Genomic DNA, 21326 nt, shown 5'->3' with positions numbered 1-21326 from the left:
TCCTTTCAAAATTACAGTATCATAAAAAATGACGTAGACCTATAATGCCCTATGTCTTTATGACGTTTGGATTATAGGCCTATCTTATATTCAGCCGTTTTGTTGTGGTTCTTGTTGTGGTTATTCTTGCTTTTGTTGCTGCTGTTATGGTGCTTGTAGTGTCTTCGAAAATTTTTCATGTGGTACCCTAACATTGCAGAATAAACATAGACCTTGTCATAAAATGCTATTGCAAAGAATTATCTACTTACTATTGTTAACTGAAATTTAGTCATTTCTTTTTAATTAAAAGTAATCGAGATCTTTATGAATATAGTCGACGCTAGAATCAAAGAGAGAGAAAAAGATTTCAATAAGAAATTGACCTGTAGGCCTATGCCCTATCATTGCCTCAAACTATAAGAATCTGTCGTGAAGGCCTATGACCCGGCATTGCCTCAAAATATAAGAATTTTATTTATAAGCCTAATCTTACAAATGATATTAACTTTTTGACACGCAGGATTGTGAAGAATTAATTCCTAATATGGGACCTGGCTGCATAAGTCTATGCTTCATTTAAAATTCGGCTTCTGACTCAGGGTCGGGTCAAGTCGATGACGTGCTATGTCAGGTACGCGTCTCTTATCCTCTCCTGGATCGGAGGATACAGTATTAAGTATGATTACTTATAGTTATATGTGTTTATAAACAATAAACCAAATGCTAACGATGGTTTTCTTAGCTATTGTTTGCATTTGTTTAGTTTATAAAAACATACATAAATACATGAATAAACCTTTTACATTATTATTATTATTATTATTATTATTATTATTATTATTATTATTATTATTATTAGCGAGAGGCACGCGCTAAGCTGCGCGGAGCTAGTAGGCAGTTGAAGGATTAACCTTCGTCACACCGCATTTGATTTTCTATGGGAACAAAATGTCAAAACAAAACCCATGATTCACAATTAGTCTGAGACGCAGACAAATCAGAATCAGTGACGTGGAGCACAGTGTCATCCAGTCCTTCAGCTTCATTGCACGACTCCAGGATCCTTTGAAGCAGTCTTCAGCTCCCGAAGCATTCCTGGAGAAACACCCATTGGATTATAACGTATTCTTAAATTCTTAAAGACTCCAGGATCTGTGAAGCCGTCTTCAGCTCCTGTCGGATCCGCTTCCCCCGAAGAAATCTTCGAAGCCTTTCGTCTCCAGGAAGGACCAAATCCCATTCCTTTTCCATAAAAAAATCCAAAGGCTCCTGAGCCTGGAGACCGTCTTGAAGCCTTCAGAAGCCTCCGGAATTCATCTCCAAGAACGTGCCTTCCCCCAAAGAAATCTTCGAAGCTTTTCGTCTCCGATTTCTTCTCCATAAAACCCTGTTCTTCAGTACTGTGCAAGAAATCAAAACCGCAGAAGCCTCCGGAATTCCCAAAGCCTTTGGAATTCCCAGAAGCCTTCGGGAATACCTGGATTCCCCTGCTGTCACCGGTGAAGGACAAGAAAAGCTCCACCTGGAAAATATTATTATAGACTAACAGATGCTCGCTTCATTGCTTGTATTTGCTAGTTCTAATGTCCATATCTGTATTATATCATACCCATATCTGTATTATACCCCATACCCATATCCGTATCATACCATATCCATACCATACCCAAACCATACCCATACCTATACCCATATCCATTCCATACCCATATCCATACCATACCCATACCTATATCTATACCCACACTGATACCAATACCCACACCCATAGCTGTACCATATCCATACCATTCTGTACCCTACCCACACCCATACCTATACCCATACTCCCATACCTGTACCCAAAGGTCTTTTACTTTGGACAATCCTTATAAATCTATAAACATTTTGTTAATAGTACTCAATCTCAACACATTTTATTTCATCATAAACATGGAAAATTCAAAGCAAGTAAACACACATATAGGCTATATAGCCAAATCACAATTAAATATCTACAGGACCTCTTTAAAAACGATGTTTATCTGTTACAATATGGTCTCAATCTTCCCTTGCTGCGAGTTCTTGGAGATGAAAGGCTTGAAGACGTCTTCATGATTCCAGGATCCTTTAAAGCAGTCTTCAGCTCCTGAAGCATTCCTTGAGAAACACCCATTGGATTATAACATCTTAAATTCTTAAAGACTCCAGGATCCTGTGAAGCTGTTTTCAGCTCCTAAACGGATCCAGAGTCTGTCTTCGGAATCATTTCTTCCGCCTCCTGGAGAAACGCCCATTGATTATAACATCTTCTTAAATCTAAAAACTCCAGGATCCTGAGGCTTCCGGACACACACACAGACACAGAAGGGCAGCCACACACACAACACACACACACAGAAGGCAGCCAAGGAAATTAATATAATAGATTATTTTTATTATTAAAGTTTTACCAGACCACTGAGCTGATTATCAGCTCTCACGGGGCTGACCCAAAGGATTTGTTTTTATTTATACTTTTTTTAATATCTTGTCAATTAAATTACACTTAAAAAAAAATTATAATTGGACTGTCACGTTAAGTGATGGTTTTGCGGGAACTGCTGGTTTCCCGCTCGTTCCCTTTTGTGGATTGCTGCCTCCTTACCTTCAAGTTTTTTTTGTTTTGATGTTCTCGTCGGTGAGCTGCCGTTTTCTTTGTCAGTCGGGTCTGGTAGGGCAGCGAAGGTGCAGGCTGTGGCAGCAGCAGCAGGCAGTTTTTGGAGTCGACATTGGTCGAGTTTTTTGAGCAGCAAATTGGAGCACGCCTGGTGGAGCACGACGAGGTGGAGTGTGACCATGAGTAGTCGTGTGACCACGAGCTGCTCATCTTTGATGACAGCGTGAGGCTGTCCTGACGTCTCCATCGGGTATTCTGGTTGGTGGGTTTTTGTCCACCGTTGCACAGCTGAGGGCTGTCTTGGTGCCCCGATGGAGGACGTATGTTTGGTATTTTTTTTTCTGCCTGCTGTTGTTTATTTTTGCCTTTTTTAAGCTACTTTTTGTTTATTTAACTTGGATTTTGTTTAGTGCTGCCTTTTGGCTTTTTTTTTTACTTGCGGTTTTTATCTTTTTACCAGACCTGACTCACTTGTAAATACTTGTAAAAATAAATTAATATTAAGCTCATTTTATTGTTTTTGTTGTTTTCTCCTCCTTTGTTTGTTGCATCTGCCGTCAGTCATGACAGCCCCGTCCTGAGTATGTTAAAGAACCTGCATAACGGCCCACTCGGGTCGTTACAATGGCGACCGTGACAGGATGGCTCTGTTTTGGCTGGTGGGGTTGTTCTGCATTGGAGGGGAGCATGAGTGTAAAAAAATAATCTTTTTTTTTTTTTAGGTGGGAGGTGTCACGTTATGATGGTTTTGCAGAACTGCTGGTTCCCCGCTCGTTCCCCTTTGTGGATTGCTGCCTCCTTACCTTCAAGTTTTTTTGTTTTGATGTTCTCGTCGGTGAACTGCCGTTTTTCTTTAGTCAGTCCGGGTCTGGTAGGGCAGCCGAAGGTAGCGGCTGTGGCAGCAGCAGCAGGCAGTTTTTTGAGTCGACGTTGGTCGAGTTTTTGAGCAGCAAATTGGAGCACGCCACAAAGTGGGAGCACGACGTGAGGTGGAGGTGACCATGAGTAGTCGATGGTGACCACGAGCTGCTCATCTTTGATGACAGCGTGAGGCTGTCCTGACGTCTCCATCGGGTATTCTGGTTGGTGGGTTTTGTCCCTGTTGCACAGCTGAGGGCTGTCTTGGTGCCCTGATGGAGGACGTATGTTTGGTATTTTTTTTTTCTGCCTGCTGTTGTTTATTTTGCCTTTTTTAAGCTACTTTTTGTTTATTTAACTTGATTTTGTTTAGTGCTGCCTTTTTGGCTTTTTTTGTACTTATGGTTTTATCTTTTACCAGACCTGACTCACTTGTAAATACTTGTAAAAATAAATGTATTGCAAGCATTTTTATTGTTTTTGTTGTTTTTTCTCCTCCTTGTTTGTTGCATCTGCCGTCAGTCATGACAGCCCCGTCCTGAGTATGTTAAAGAACCTGCATAACGGCCCACTCGGGTCGTTACATGGACTAATTGCAAATGTTGAATTTTCTGACAAAATTTCACTGATCGATTTATTTCTAAAGCTTGGCCTCTGACCATCACTATCACATTCATAATTTGACTACTGCATCGTGGATGATACTCCTGTGTATTAAAACTTCCACAACATTGGCATTGGAATGAAAGGCTAATCGCTGAGACCTATGAGGTCATTCAGCGCTGGAAGGGAAACAGAGAGTACAGAAGGTTTTAAAGGTGTACCAGGAGGAAGACTTCACAGTTGTATCGTGAAACAACTGTTAGAGGAAGACTTCACAGTTGTATCGTGAAACAACTGTTAGGAGAGGGTGGAAAGTGAGGTGGAAGGAAGAGCATATGAAAGGAAGAATGAGAGGGGTTGCAGCTAGTGGCCGAAGGAACGCTGCACAAAACCTTAAGTAATGCCTGCAGTGCACCGCATGAGGTGCACCGATGGCATCCAAAAAGTGCGAAGAATTCGAGAAGTCAAGAGGGCATTGTGGTTATTACAATTGCATATATACTTACATATTATATATCATATATATGTATATGTATGTATATATATATATATATATATATATATATATATATATATATATATATATATATATAATACATATATATGAGTGTGTGTGTAACGTGTGTGTGTGTAGTGTGCACTGGCAGCATGTTTCAAATAAAGTATTTTCTTTGTTAAATAGAAAGACACCACTTTGTTTCTATTATTTCATCTGAGTTCTGTGCGAAGACACACCCTTCCCTTCTCTCCCTGCCGCATTTTTTGAAAATGGTGGAAAAGTAGGCTACCAACTGGCGGGCCCCCCCCCCATTTATCCTGTATAGTCACTCATTCACCCTGTTTGCTCTTCGGCCCTTATTGTAACCCATTACCATTTGCAATTGACCCCAAAAGTTTGTTGTGACTTAGCGTTGCCCGCTGTGAAGAAACTTCGTTAGATTGGCCATGGTAAAAGAATTAGTGACAATTGAGAGAAAAGCTGGAAAACTTGTTTTGCCGTCCTCTTCAGCCTCCGTGGTGTGTGATCCAAATAAATGATTTGGATGAAAGTGTCCCAGGACCGAAGTCTCTGGAGACAGAGGGTCAGAGAGGGCTGTAAGAGTTGACGCAGGGAGGTCGAGAAGTGTGTTAGGCGGGATAACTTGGCATCCCCTCACAGTCGAAAGCAATGCGCGACTGAACCACTCCTTCATTCATTCATTCATAGATTTCAGAAACGTCAAACGATGAACTGCTCTGTTTCTAGAACGATGCGGTTTTACAAAATGTCCTTCAAAGCAAGTTTCGTCTCATCGCATCATATCGACGTAAATTATTGCTGTTTCTCAAGTTGATAAACTACTAAACAAAATAATTCGCTAAAGCTAGAATGACGGCTGTTATATTATTGTCGTTGTTAGCCCAGCCTTTTACTACTACTACTTTACTTACTACTGCTTCCATTACAATTTTTACATTTACTACCACCACCAGCGCAACTTTCACTACCAGCAGTATTACCATCGTCACACAACTACTACCATTTCTACTCGAAGCGTCGTATTATGGCATTCCTTGACGAAGGTCCTCTCTCACCAAACCCCGCAAACACAACAAGCGTGACTCGGCGTTTTCAATGAAACAGAAAAAATAAAAACACGAAACTACGACGAACAATCGTCGTGGTCACTGAATGAGAGGCTCAGAATGGGCGCCAGGACGCCTTCTCCAGCGACGAGCAAAACTGCCTTCTGGCATTCACCTCTGTCTGCGTTGTAGGTCCGTTGCATGAACTGCAGTTAGTGTATGCGCGGATTTATTTGTTTTTGTTAGTTTGTTTCTTGGTTGGTTTGTTATTTTCATTTGCATTTGTCAACAGTTATCTTCTACTGGTTCAGTTCTGTTAAAACTTCCTCTAAAAATTAATGTGCTTTCAGCTTGATGTATATATGTGAAAGGGAGCACATGTTGAATGATACTGAAAATGTCTGTCAAGAATTAAGATGCCAAAGAGATCTCCCGTTAACAACCAGAAAAATCATGGGTTTGATTCCCCTATCAACCCAGTAATGCTAATAGTAACTTGAAGAAAACTCCGTGACGCATCTCAGAACCTTGAATTAAAGAAATCCAAAATTATATAAAGATGTAAATTAGCTGAAGAGGCACTTTACAAACAGTGCAGAAGCTCATAATGACAACAGATAATCTAAATTTATATATTAATGGATTTATTTACGGCGGTAATAATAATAATAATAATAATAATAATAATAATAATAATAATAATAATAATAATAGCATGAGGCCAATGCAAGCGCCATTTCCGTGAGTTAACCATTGTTGTCACCAATGCTGCAGACCCAATTAAATCCCCTTTGCATATTCCAACAGGACAAAAATAGATCTCACACCTTTCCTACGCCACCTTGGCACCCGTCCCCCGCGTTCGCCACATTCCGTGACAGGTCATACACGCTCGTTTCTCAAGCAAGCGTATACAACTCACTCAAGTCATTGGCTTCGGGCCTTATTGTGACCCGAAAGTGTTGGTTGGTGTGGGAGCAAAAGTCCAAGCAGGACGAACATTAACTGCAATACCTAATTACAATGTCAACAATACAGCCAGTTCAGTCATTCACTTCTAGAATGTAGAATTTTCTGCCTCCGTCTGTGTTTCCAGTTTAGTTTCAAACACCTCGTGGTCCCATAACCTTTATGGCCTCTTAAAGGGGAATCGCTCTTGTTATCTTCGTTATTGGCAACTATCCCCGTCTCGGTTTTTTCCAGTAATAATCTTAATAAACAGACATTTCTTCCCTGCCATGCCAGCGTCCTGATCCCAATCAGGAATGAGAAGGCACCCAAGATGCTCCGCTTATTTGTATGGTTATCATGTCCTTCAACTCACCTGGCCCACTCCTAGCATCCGGGAACAATGCACCAGCAACATAATTTCGCAGCAAATCGGCCGCCATCATTTACCTGCCACTCCGGAAATGAAATATAATTATTTTAAGTCATGTAACTCACTTTATGCCCGAGGAGGAGCAGAGAAATGCGGCATGCAATCGACGCCGGGTTGTGTGTGCCTGTGCGTGTGTGCGCGCTTGTGTGTAGGCGTCACATTACACACTCGCACACATACATCGTACGTCTTCGTGAAAGTTATTGCTTGAGCCATTTCCATAAATTGTCAACAAACAGACGAGTGATACAAACATGGCCGTTTATTACATATACTATAAAAGAGCCTGTCACAATAAAGATCACTTATCAATAGCCTACTGAATACCAGACGTACTGAAGAAAAACAAGCAAGGAAAGAAAGACAAAAGCGCTTTCCTCTTACTTTCTGCTTTTGTTGCCTAAAGATAAGTGTCTGGCACCTCTATCCTCCACACCTCAGAAGAAGTGAGTAAGAACGAACGAAGAGGAGAGAGAGAGAGAGAGAGAGAGAGAGAGAGAGAGAGAGAGAGAGAGAGAGAGAGAGAGAGAGAGAGACTAGTGGAGGGCGAGACCGAGTGCAAACGTGTGTAAATGTGCATGTACGTAAACAGCAATTGATAAGATGACAAGTACGTTCATGTTTAATGCCTCGGTAGTCTGTGTTGAGGTATTTTTATCAGTCAATTCACGGGACTACGTAAAGTTGAAGTTCATTGCTAAAGGTTGTTGTGTCACATACACGTACAAACATGACATCTGACCGCCCCTTCAGTATTAAAATGCAACAGCTGTGCATGTTCTAAGATCGGAAACGCATACATAGTAAATGGACATTTCATGCGCGTACACAGTTACGCCTTCCCTTTCGTCGGCCGTTTCCAGGTATGCCGTAGACTATTTAAAATGCCATTTGCTGCTAATTAAAGAAATAAATAGTGTTTATCTCTTCAATATTGATCGTCGAAAGAGTTATTTGTTTGACAAGACTGGACGAAGTAAGATTGGAAGTGTCCGTGTGAGTGTGTTTGTAAATGTGTGCGTATGTTTGTATACCCTGAGTATGTGATAGTCGTCTGCATGAGTAAGTTGAGGCAACCAATGAGTGTGCGCGGTACAGTCACGTGACCAAACATGGACCAATAAACAACTAGCTTGATCGCTCATTCACCCAAGGCTGGATATTGTCATGTAGAGTGTATATATGGAAAGAAAAGTATATTATACGGGAATATACAAAATCTATCAGGTAATCCACCTGGACATGTAAATAAAAGAATAGGAAATAAATGCCGACAACCGTCTAGTCCGGTAACAGTGAAAAATAGGTAAGGAATTTGGAAAAAATGTGGATAGTCTCTAGATTTCTGACCAAAACAAATGAACAAATTATAAAAGATCCATTGCGTAATTGCAAAATATCCTCAATAATATTGTTATGATATATTTAAAATCTGCAAATGTGTTACAAATTACGTGAAAACTGACAAGATTCCTTAAATAACCCTTTCGTTTCCGTTCTACGTTCCTGATTGGTTCAGTCTAGGATGGTGATGGTGTAAAGAGTGTATAAGTGACTCGCGGATCCATATTGGAGGTTGTTTTGGTGTATTATTACCCATGCCAGGTGTGTATTATCTTCCAAGGTGTGTATGAATATATCATGCAGGTCTGCAGTTGCTCAAATGGCAAGACGGCACGAACTTTGAGTGAAAAAGAGTCGTGATGAGTTTCTTTGTTTCCATCGGTTGGCTCTGAGGAATGGCTACTTACTATTACTATTGCTCCTGCTACTTGGACGACGGTATTCTGGGCTACTTAGGATGGCCATAGCAATGCCCTGCTTCATTTAAAATCCATTCTTGGTGGCTTGGATCTTTATAGTCATAGGAAATGCATTTCGTTTTGGGGATATTCCTGTAGCGTTTTTGGAAAACCCAATCAAATAGAGTATTATTTTTGTGCAGTGTAGGTACGTTGCGTAGGCCTCTTATGTCATTTTTCATCGGCTACTGTCCTGGCCATGGGCCTGTTGAAGTGAATGATCGCCAGTGCTTCTGATTGTAAAAGCTGTGTGCTTTTCGATGCCTTTCGATCGGAATGTGTATTTCCTCGTCGAATGACGGCAAGCCAAGTTTTAAGTTTAGAATATCTGTTGTGGGTCAGTCCTATGCCACCGTAGGTTAGACTGGGATTCAGTTGTAGACTGTATTTGGCAAAAGTTGAATTAGCCTAATTGATAATACCTAATGAGATGCTGAAATTCTTCTCCAAACACGTAAGACATTTTCTGACTGCTTACTCTATTGCAAACCTACCTGATATTGACCATTTAAGTTGTTGGTGCAAACCAATGGTTTTTGCCCACAGCGTCCTATGTACAATAGTTGTAAAAGTGCCAGGGTAAAATTTGGGGAACCAAGTAAGTGAATTGCATTAGAAGAAATGCATAAGCATTTTAAATCACCGAACACATTATAAAGCACCAAGATGTCACGAACAATTTCAGGGATGCATCCAAACTCTTTCCTTCGTTAGTGTTACCTGGCCAAAGAAGGATTTTCACCTTTCTTATCAAAACTTCCCAACAATAATCTAACCTAACCTAATCAAGGGTTTCAAGGTTTTACCTGGCTAGGATGGAAGAGCTTACCCAAAACACCACAAATCTTTGAAGGAATTCATTTCATCATATACGGGGTTGTAATGGGCAAGGGTCACCCACTGTCTCCCCCTTAGCATTGTACACATATTCCTTACCTCAAGGTTGTGAGATACCTCATGTCTTAATTATGGTCGGCTAATTCAGTTCAAGTGTGGTTAGCTCAGTTTTTAAGTCTTCGAAAAAGTTTCAGGCTTAGCCTTCTTACGAAGACTGAGCCTGTAGCCTAGCAACACTTAGACAGTACTGCTGTTTGATTAGGTTAAGTCCACCCCAAAGGTAGGCTATTGAGCTGATTTTAGCATAAATGAGGCCATGTTCATGAACAACCCTGTATTCTGGCTTTTCTAATGTGAGAGTTGAAGCTGGAATAGCTCCACTTATGAATTGTGCTGAATTTATCTTAATAATGGAAAGTATGATGAGAAAAAGGAAGCTATTTGGATGATTAGGTTGAGTAAAATAACTCGGAAAGTATCCAGTTTTTTATAAATATGCAGTTTTCTTGGTCATTATCTTGCTGCTAACCATTCCCCAACCCTCACAGTATATAATATAGATTGAGGATAGGCTCATTTTGATGAGATGATTTTGTCTGAAAATACGCTATGCTACTCGGCCTATCCTGTGTCAACTTATGTGAACTTATAATAGATAGGCTATTTGCCCTTACCCAGTTCCGACATTGGGCTATATTGGCTCAAGATGTGAAAGTAGATGTTTAAAGGGAAGTAGATTCTGTGGAACTTTTGAGTATAGCATAGTTGATTGTATTTCTGCAGTTTTTATAGGGTCCAGCCGGACTATTTTTAGACTACATTGTTTTGATATACTCACATATTTCTTGAAGGATCTTAAGGTGTTTAGTATGTTATACTGGCAGCTAAGGGAGCAAGCCCCCTTGCTGGTCCTTATGCCAGTACAAGGAATATGGTAATGTAAATACAGTAAAGCTAAAAAGCTAATGCTTAATACAAAACACGGGCTAGTGGAATAATGTGTTTGAAGAGAGTTAATTAGTAAAAGGTATTAGCCTATTTATCTTGTTTTATAAAGACCTGACATACATGTATCTTGTGCTGTCAGTATTGCTACTTTTGATTTAATACTTAGGCTATATGGTCCTTTCCTGTTTTACAGGGTTTATGCCTTTCTATAAACCATACTATAAAAGATATCAGTTCTGTTATGGTTTATTGCTCAGTTTGTTGTAGCAGGGTTTGTTGGGAGTTACAGATTTGTTATACATGTACATTTTTCGTTGTTCTGTTTCAGTGTTTATTTTTGTCACATGGCCTGGCTCTCTACAGATATATGTTGATACTGTTGAAATTTATATGACTAGGCACTTAAACAGATCTTTAATATCTGCTTCTTGTTCATACTAGAACAGTTCATTTTTGTTACTGAATTTTGTGAAATGTAAGTGTAAGAACATTAATTTTCATATTTCAAAAAAAATTTTTATGTACCATATTTTTCCTTATAGGATGTTGTTATTAAGCTTTATATCTTAGCCAGATATATTTACATCTAAACCTTGTTCCTAGATATATGCGTGATGTTTAATTACTATTCTGTTTTAACTGCTTTTGGACTTGGGGATAAACATTATGGTTTCAGAGCTTCAATAAAAGCATGGTGGTAACAGGATGACATATTGCCTGTATTGACCCATTGCTGTTTACAATACTTTTGGTCCTACCACAAGACTAAAGGGTGACAGTTTGGTATAACCTAAGAATCCCTAACTAGACAATGAGTCGTCTTTCTAAAATCTGTAGTTTCATATTGAATACAGTATCGTGTTTCTGAATTTTGCAAAAGTTAAACTTCTGTAGGGATGGAGTTAAGTTTGATATATAACATTTTTCCATGCTTTGTTAGGCCAGTTGCCAAGCTAACCCACAATGAACTCCCTTGCAGAGGGTTATGAAGTAGGTGACGGGCAAGCTGTGTAAAAAAACATTTTCCATTGGCATGCCAGGCTACACTGATACATAGCCTATGCCATTTTAACCAAGCATTATGGAGTAAAATTCAAGATCTATAACTCTGTGGAGAGTATCATCGCTAAGGTAGTGTTGTGTGGCATTACCTGTCTATCCTGCGGGATTCATTGACTCTTTCAAAGAACATCAGGTTGATTGGCTGACTTGGTAGGATATATCGATAGACAGTAGATTGACAGCATAACATTTCTGAAAATCTCGTTGAGGGCTTTCATTTGATTTTTGTGCACTAGTAGCCTAGTGATGTTGAAGGGTGGCATCCCCATATCAACAAAGAGTGAAACCATCCAACATTTTATGCTGGCACATTTCCTGCATAGAAAAGGATGAAATAATGTATTATAAATGTGGACCTCTAATAAGATGTCAGAAGAGGGTCTACAAACACTTAGACTGAGATTTTACCTCATGGAAAATACTGAATTCTGGTGAGATACCACCCAAACAACTGAAGAAAATTTCCTTAATATTGCCTGGTAGATTCAGGCATTTTTATAAATTTAGAATGTAGAACAAGAAATAGTTGTATTCAATCCTTAATTCCAAATTTATTTATCTTTTGCCCTGTAACATGACTATACATATTGCACTATACATTGGTGTTAGCATTTGACTGGTATGTAATTTTGCTCGGTAATCCTTTATGAGTGCCTTTTGGAAGAGAGAGAAGAGAAGATTCCTTGTCTAGATAGAGAGTATTAGGTTCACAGCCGTTACCAACTCTATGCTTTTTTGGAGGTCTGCCACAGAGTGATGTGTTGCCCATGGATAGCAGTGACAAGTTGGTGAGGTTGGTGGTCATTTTGAAAGCAATGCATTTACCAGGCAGTCCCTGGTTATCGGCGATCCGGTTTTACGGCGCTTGTCTAGCGGCGACGATAACTGGGTTTTCGGCACCGGTATGCTCTGATCTCCACTTATCGGTACCAGTCCCCACTTAACAGCGCCGCGAATAAGGGCTGTTATCGCAGATTTTCAGTTATCGGGGACGGAACCCCCGCTGATAACTGACAACTGCCTGTACCTTGTATGGTAGCTACTTCCAGATAACCCTTCAGCAAGGTGCAAACCTGAAAGCCTCTTTGCTATGATGCAGTTTCACTTATCATTGTTTAAGGCTGTTTGGTCAAAGGTTAAAGGACCTCCCTCTTGAAAGGAAAGGCACACATCTGAGTGTTTAGGTTTTCAGAAGCTGTCTTATTTTATCTTGCCATTGAAAGAGGTAATTCAGCTTAGAAGTGGGACTGGATACCCAGTAGCAACTATCATTTTATAGACTCTATAGATCTTAACAAGGTTTGTGAGTGAGAGGCTTAAGTGTGATAGTCATTACCGTAATTTAGAAATTTACTAACATTTGGTCTTGCTGAGGCAACCAAGTTACATACATACTGTGAACAGTGATGTGTGATGGAGCTATTCACTCATTTCACGGCTTTGCTGTTCTGTGTTTTCACTGGAAAATAGAATTATCAGGATGTAATCCTGATGCTTACTGTGGAATTAGATTATTTTTTCTTCATATTTCTCCATTCAACTGGCAAAGATCTGAATAAAATCGGTTAAGCACCAGTATTTTATAATACTCTATTGGTCTTTTTTTTTTTTCATTTCATTTGAAGTGTCCATGTATTTGATAATAAATGATGGAAGTTGTGTGTAACTTGCAAATCCCATCTTGTGTGTGACTTGCAAATCCCTTCTCATAATTCTCATCCAAGTACATGGCCTATGGGCCTTTCAACTACAGTATTTTGGTGCCTTTTGTCAGGCTGACTTGAGTATCACATACCTTTTTTTCATGAAGTTTTGCAAAGGAAATGTCCAGTCTATCCCCATCTTCCTTTCAACATTGGCTCATCTACATGTGGAACTTCTATAATGTCTCTGATGATGTCATCTCCGTCTTGTCATCAGACTCCTAATAGTTTCCACGAAGTTTTACAGTTTGTTCAAATTGACAAAAATCCTTGTGTATAGTTTCATTGTCATACTGTAATTCATGTCCATAAAACTACACGGTTACTACTAGATCTATGGATAATCTTAGTTTTGCATGATTTGTCAATGTATTTCAGTTCAAAATCATATTTGGCTGGCCTACTATTTGACTTGTCTTATTTTAGTCACTAAATTCCAACTCAAAGAGCTTGTACTAGACATCATTGTTCCTAAATAAATGAAAAATATAACTTATTCTCATCTAAGGTTATTTCATTCCTTTGTGCATACAGTGCGTATACTGTTCTCTTTACTTTTGTTTTTCTTAGATTTATTTTGAGTTCTGTCTCCTTACATTTGTGATACATTCTGTTAAGTTTGTAAATCTTGTGGGGTCTGTCAGCTTTCTAATGTTAGTGAACATGCCATCAGAAGAGATTTTTAAATTCCATACACTTCTTCACAGTACTGTATGTTTAAAAACAAATACCGGTATTTGATCTTGGCAAATCCTGGCTTTTCTAAAACCATACTATTCATATCTTTAAGTATTTTATAAATTTATTTCTCCAATTATACTGATAATAATGGTACAAAATGTCTTCTTTGTAAATGAAAAAAGTGCGATGCCTCAAATAATTACCATATTCAGCCAGGTCATCTGTCTTTGGTACCTTTGCTATGACTACCAGCTCCCAGTCGTCATACTTAGTTGCCATGTTCCATGGTCTGCTAAGCAATCTAGCTTAGTATTTGAGGTGTCAATCCAGTGTCAACTAAAATCATTACTGCAATGATTCCATCACAACTTGGATTTTTCCATTTAAGTATTGTATTACTGATCCACTTCATCATCAGTACTTTCAGGTCTTCCTCTGCTTTTGGTTTATCAGTCAGATTTACCCCCCCCCTCATATCTCGAAATGTTCCGCATACCATTTTCTTTTTTCTTCTTGTGCTGTTATTATTGACCCATTCTTACTTTCGACAGGTAATTTCCTCTTTTCTTTTCTCCCGCTAACCATTTCATAAATAATTCAGTACCGCTTCCTGAATACATGGCTCTGCCAACAACTTTAGCCTGTTTATCTTGACATTTGTTAAAAGTCACCATCTGTACATTTGTACTTAGCCTATTCTGCTGTGGATTCTTGAACTCCACCTTGAGATTTGACTATAAGCACCATTTACTTTGTCCTTTCTATATTGAATCCCAGGTCCCATCTGATATCTAAGGTTTCCATCTAGTTTCATCATATCCCTGTATACTGTACGATACCATTAAATTGATGTAAATTCCTAATGGTAAACTACCCCTCATTGTTTATCTGCTCTATCATAATTTCTGGAACTGCAACTCTGATTTAACATTCCTTTAATATTCCTTTAGTTCGTTATTCTCATGATTATTGATTGTATAAACTTTTTTGCTTTATACGAGTATGATTGTAATGTGGAGATTTTATGTGTTTTATGGATGTTGTTTTTTTTTACTCCAATTACCAAATTATTTGCAGCACAAAAACTAAGAAATTGCACTCTAGCTTGTTTGTAGACTCTCCCAGGCTTTTCTTGTTCATTGCATCCTTCATTGTTCTTACCAAATTTTTCATTCCTCAACAACAATTGTCATATGTTTCCGGTTGTCTTCTGGGACATTATACAGTTTTCTGTATAAAATTCCTATTATTTTTCTGAAGAATTCATTTATTGGTGTATAGCATAGGCTACTGTGATAATGATATTGCACTGTTTTAGTGTAAATATTGCCAGTAGTAATCTTTTGCTCACTGATTTCCGGTTAGACAGTGGCTTTTGTGCATTTGATGTTATAAAGCTAAAATGAAGCTGGTTCATGTACCCTGGGCTCAGGGCCCTAATCCCTGGTAATTTCACATACATTCACTGCTCACTGAGGGGCAAGGGGCATTCAGGTGTGCTTATCCATTTTTTGCAAGGATGGTTGCAAATTGTCCAAAAATTAATTTTGGATTGATACTGATTGAGTTTTGCCATCGGTAGGAGAGGCCATTTTTGGTTGCTTGTCATTTCCTTGTTTTTCATGCCGTGCCAAAAATTTTGTGAAGCTTTTAGGTTGATTTTAAGGATTCAGTTCCCTGTTGGTGTTACATCTACAGTATTTATATCTTCTTACGAGCAGATGAAGGAATGTCTGATGATATTCATTATAGTGGTGAACACCCTGAGCAGAAGATATCAGGTTCTTCCAGCAGTGGTGTCTGCTGGATGGACCATAGGAGACAAAACCTCTACCCTTTTGCTCAAAGTAAAGGGAGAGACATTATTTGAGGAGCATGCAGAAGAAATGATGGACTTTGTACCAACTCCCTGGCTCTGTTCACTAGCAAGGAACTAGTTGATAGTCTTGATGGAGATGGAAGCCATCTGTCAGTCAAGTTGGGCAGTCCCCAGGGACATCATGGGGCCTGGAGCAGCTGCATTCACACTATCTGCAAGAGGCATGTATGCCCCAACCAAATGAGTATGCACCAGTCTCTACTTTCTGGTTCATAGGAAGAGGATTACTTCAAGTGTGACTTGTGAATCCCACATTGAGGTGGTGTATGAACCTGCTTCTGCTGTCAGTAAAGAGGGAAGAATGAAGACAGAAAAGGACAATCATTCAGTTCAGACTCCAAGATATCCTCTAACTGTGGTATGGATGTCAGTGTTTGAGAAGACTGGATGGACAGCTTGGGCCACGTTTGTTACCCAGGGCCAATCCAGCAAGGGAAGATGGTCAATCTTATTCAGTGGTCAGCAGCAGGAGAGAGACAACTTGAGTCCTGACCACACACAGTTCACTGATAAAAGATTTGATCAGATATCACAACTCTGAGTGAACTGACATTGCTGCCAGGTAAAGTCAAGACAGGAGTGCCAAAACAATAGAGTTATCATAGTCTTATATATCAAAAGATGAAGGAGTCACAGATGATCCAGGAAAAGGAGTAACAAAGTTGCTTGCTTGAGATTTGGTTGGTTGGTTGACTGTGGAAGGAAAGTTGTTGAGACAGGTAGTGTTGGGATGTCATGCCGTGGAGTAGAGAAGCAAAGAGAGCTAACGTTTTGCAAGCCAATGGAGAAATGAGCTCTGTTTAAGGTGGCAGTCACTTGAAAGTGAGAGGCCGAGATGGTGGCCTGCACGCTGAGTCACAGCAAGAAAAAATTCCCTTGCTAGAACTGGTGGCTGGATTTCTAGCTGTACAGCACAGAGGAAGCAGATCCCATTGTGACAGATAGTAGATGACATTGCTAAACTGGAGTTATATATTAGTAAAGGAGGTTTGGGTTACCCAGAGCCCAAGGAGCTTGAAGTTGATCTGGCACTAATCTTTGATGAGCAATGCATACACAGCTATGTCCAAACAGAGATACCATTGCTCCTGATAACAGTTGTGGCAATTTTTTTTTTTATATTTGCCATAGGGAATATATCAGGCTGCTACAAGATGACACAGAAGATGTGGATCAAGATTAAAGGAAGACCTGAATGAGCTAGAAGCCTGACCAAGAAGACCTTGACAAGTCTGCTGAAGCACATTGACACATACACTTAAAGTTATCAGTTATCCTTGACAACAGCACTAGGGCCAGCATACCATAGAACATTTAGTGTTCAACACTGGCCCAGAAAGAAATCACCACAAAATAAAAGTTCCAAATTTACTAGAAAATGAAGCTGAACTATGTGAAAAAGAGACCAAGAAATAATATACCTTTGCAGTTAAACATAACAAAGGGTTTTTGAGTATTAAAGTACTATGACACAATAAAGGAATTAACAAGCTTGCAAGTAAAACCAATAAAAAGCAGAACCACTTGTCACAAGCTCAGTTTACAGTACTAAACCCTAAAAGCAGAAATTCAAAAGGTAAAGGCAAAATGAAAAATCCCAGAGTGAATCAACAGAAGGAGAAAGACAGCAACTGTAGTCATAGCAGCCTGCAGAAAGGAAATGTCAGGCAACGCGGCCCTGCTGCTGGAGAAGGTAGTCTTGACAAACTGGAGATACAGACTTCATAAAGCTCCACAGAACAGTGAGGATTTTCTGGAACATGACGGATACAATTCCAGTTAGACTGGGAGATTGCATGTCTAAGGAAAAAGGCAATGCATTATAACTTATGATAAATTGGTTTATGATGAAACTAAGTACTGTACTTGGGTATCGCGAGAAGAGATGTTGGTATGGTCATTTTTAGACAGCATTTCATGCAGTCCTACGGAGACGTGAAAGAGATTCATTACCTCCCTAAATTTGAGAGCACTGTTCCCAGCAGGAGTATGTTTTCAAGTGTAATCTTTTTTGTCATCCATAGTATTTTTGCAAAATTTTTAACTTATGCTTTTGAAGATTTCCTTTTTAAATTGACATAGCCTAGTTTTGTTATGTTTAGATCAAAGGTACTTTATTGATAAGTTATTGTCAATTTAAGTCAAGTAGTGGATTAACATATTCAGAAATTAGTATTGAAAATTTTCTTTGAAAGATTTATAATTATACTGTAGTTTTATATGCCTGCCTAATTTTGAGATGATTATTTGTAAATGGCCTGATTAAAAGAATTTAGTAGCCGGGGGTAATAACGTATACTGCAGAATGCAGTGTAAACTAACTTTTAGCTATGACAGACTTGTTATTTTGCTTACAAACTCTGTTGTATTGTAGTTATATAATATGAATAGGCCTATTGGATTTATTAATACTGTGTTTTTTTCTTCTTTGCAGAATTGTGTGAGGGCATCTGGCATGAAGGTTGGCTGGTGGACTGGTGAGCCACCAGTGGTCCTCCCCATCCTAACTATGGCTGACCGACAGGATGAATAGGCGCGGAGGCAACCGAGCCAAACGCACAGCAGAGTCCAAGGCTACGGGTAACACTGGCCGGGGAGCTCGACCCAACTCCCGCCGGGAGAGTGACCTACCAGTGCCTGCCACTAGCCAAGCTTCATCCGTACATGCAACTACTTCTGGAAGTAGTAGCAGTAATAGTTCATCTCATGGCAAACACAGCAAAGAAGATGCCCAACCAGAATCCGTGAGAGGGGGTGGAGGTGGAGGAGGAGGAAAAGATGACTCACCAGGTAGTGATGGTGGCCTTGAGTCAGGCAATAGCAGCCATGACAGAGGATCTTCCTCACCAGCTCAGGGTGATGGTCATGCTGTAAGTAGTAGAGGTAGCACAGGTGCGGTCACCACCATGCCAGCGGCAACTGTAAGCCGTGCTCAGCCTGTGAGTGCCAACAGGAGTGTGACAACAACGTCTGCAAGTGGTGGTGGCACTCCCTCTTCTGCAAGGGAAGAGAGGTCGCAACCAGTCCATGATGTTTGTAAGTTGCCAAAAAAACGAAAATTCGATCCATCAGAGCTTGAGGACATGCAGGAGCCTCCGAAACCTCTCATGGGAAAAAATCCTAATAATGCTGTCACCAACAGTGCAACGGGAATATCACCATCCTTATCAATTGGGACAACACCAGCTTCAAGTTTAGCTCAGACTTCTGTATCATCAATGTCTTCAGTTGCAAAAAATCCTATTATCACTACAACTACCACCACTGCCAGGAATTCTTTGATGCCAGTTAATGGCAGAAGTCCGTTGGTGCTGCCTCCATCAGAAAGAAACCCCTTAGCTCCTCCTCCTGTGGTTGAGAGAAGTTCCTCTTTGTCAGCACCATCTACCATCATAAGTGTATCAGACAATCCACAAGATTTACGAGTTAACATGATTAGCGATGGTATTGGGAATGGCAGTAGTAATAATGGGAGTGGTAACATTATTAATATCCAGGAAAAAAGCAAGATTGAATGTACGCTTCCCAGTCAGCCCCTTGACATGAGGGGTAGTGGAAACCATCCCATGACACACTTGGTCAGTCATAATCCTATGGCTCCTCAAGTGTTAACTGTACAGCCTCAGTCACTGCCTCAGACAAACAACCAAATAAAACTTGTGCCTGCTCCTCAAGCCCTGCCCACCTCTCATACTGCCACAGCATCAACGCACATCATTCATCCCCATCAGGCTACTTTAGTAACTATCCCACAGTATCAGCAAAGCTCACAACAGTTGCAGTTACAACATCAACAACAGCAGCAGCAACAGCAGCAACAACAGCAACAGCAAAGGCAGAAAATTCAGCATCAAATTCAGCAGCAACAGGTCCTCCAACAACATCATCATCAGCAACAGCAACATCACCAGCAGCATGAACAGCAACAGCAGCAACATCAGCTTCATCAGATTCACATACAACAGCAGCAGCAGCAACAGCAAAATCAGCCACCACAGCAGCAACAAATGCAACGCCAACCATCTCTTCCGCAGCCTTTGCCGTCATCTCAAATGCCACACCAGCTTAGTGGATCTGGCCATCATACAGTGCATGTCCCATCTCACTTGGTTCCTCCAATGGCTCACTCTCATTCCAATTCTCAGCAACAAGGCCCCTCAGGTCGTCCCACACAGTCACCCAATTCCAAAGTAGAGTTTTCCCAGCCAAAGGAATATCCCAGTTATAAGAGTGTGGTTGATGCAGCGGCCCAAGCAACTCTCCCTTCCCACCATATCCCTGGGGAAACAAGAGAAGGTGGAGAAGTGCCTCGAACTCCAGAGATGTGGTCCTCACAGCAGGGTATTACCAGAGCACCTGTAGAATTGGGTGAATGGAAAGGGCATCGGGTTTTAGCCAAGCGTGGTCAGCATTATTACCCTGCAGTTATTTGCAGTGTTAAGAATGGCTGTGATTTACTAGTTAGGATTGACGCTGATCCCACCAGTGAAATTTGGTATACTAATGTTTTTACTTCAACTACAAAATTTGATGTGATAAGTGACGCAGTGCCATCTGCAAAACAGTTAGTCGAGGGTGCATGTTGTAGTGAGACTGGACAAAGAGCAACAAATGTTCGTGGAAGGTGTAGTGTATGAACGCCAAGGCTCTGGCACTACTCAGTACTTAGTGCGCATTAGTGGAGAGGCCAGTAGCCATGACCACTGGCTTCTGCGACCCCATATGAGGTTGTTGCAGCCCCCATGGTGGGAAGACCTAGAACCTCATGGGCAGACAGCAGTGATGTCTGCTGCGTCTCATCATTATAGTTCCCTTAAGCCAAGTGGTTATCTTCCAGCAGGCTTCCAGGAGTCCCCTGCTGCTCCCCCTCACCCGATGCCCACTGGTCCTACCTACCCCATGGTGGCTGCCACATATAGAACTGTCACACCACCTAACCACGTGACACCTCCGGGCAGTTTTGCCATGACGCCTGTTAGTGGACAATCAGGCTCTGCTGGACTCAGCTCTGGATCCGAAGAGTTACGCCGACGACCCTTGGATGATTATGACAGTGATGATGATCTCAGAAGAGAGGATATTACTTTCCCATCTGACACAGGTAAAGTTGATAGGTTTTTATTGAGGTAATTTCAGTATTTTTTCATCTCCAGTCAGCTGCACCTTTTTCCTTAGGACCTTTGTATATATGATTGTATTTAGCGCAGTAGTTGTAGTATTGTAATGTATAGTGATTGCTTTTATATATATTTGTTTATGTTTGGGGATCATACTTTTCAATGGTGACTGCATGAATGTGCTCTAACTCCTAGCTGGCCAACTTTTTAAAATTTAATATGAAAGTCTGGTGCACAGTATAGTAATTTAGCCAGTGTTAACCCTGTGA

At 40.4% G+C, this 21326-nt stretch overlaps 1 protein-coding gene across 3 annotated transcripts in view; it reads left to right on the top strand.

Moving 5' to 3' along the window:
* The window catches only part of LOC136836743 (hormone receptor 4-like), a 56399-nt gene extending 35645 nt beyond the window's left edge, over positions 1–20754 (top strand). Inside the window, exons 1-2 of one of the 3 annotated variants that reach the window (XM_067101282.1) lie at positions 8531–8633; positions 18375–20754. In XM_067101282.1, coding sequence (XP_066957383.1) covers positions 18466–20577 — 2112 coding nt within the window. In that variant the 5' untranslated portion in view covers positions 8531–8633; positions 18375–18465 and the 3' untranslated portion in view covers positions 20578–20754. Of the gene's footprint in view, positions 1–8530; positions 8653–18374 lie in introns of those variants that run through there. The other 2 variants (XM_067101283.1, XM_067101284.1) reach the window with 2 other exon arrangements.
* Positions 20755–21326: the final 572 nt, after the last annotated feature.

Source organism: Macrobrachium rosenbergii, chromosome 56 (genome assembly GCF_040412425.1).
Source record: "Macrobrachium rosenbergii isolate ZJJX-2024 chromosome 56, ASM4041242v1, whole genome shotgun sequence".
Taxonomy (NCBI): Eukaryota; Metazoa; Arthropoda; class Malacostraca; order Decapoda; family Palaemonidae; genus Macrobrachium; species Macrobrachium rosenbergii.
Note: the sequence above shows the minus strand (reverse complement) of the source record. Positions and strands in the feature narration are given on the sequence as shown.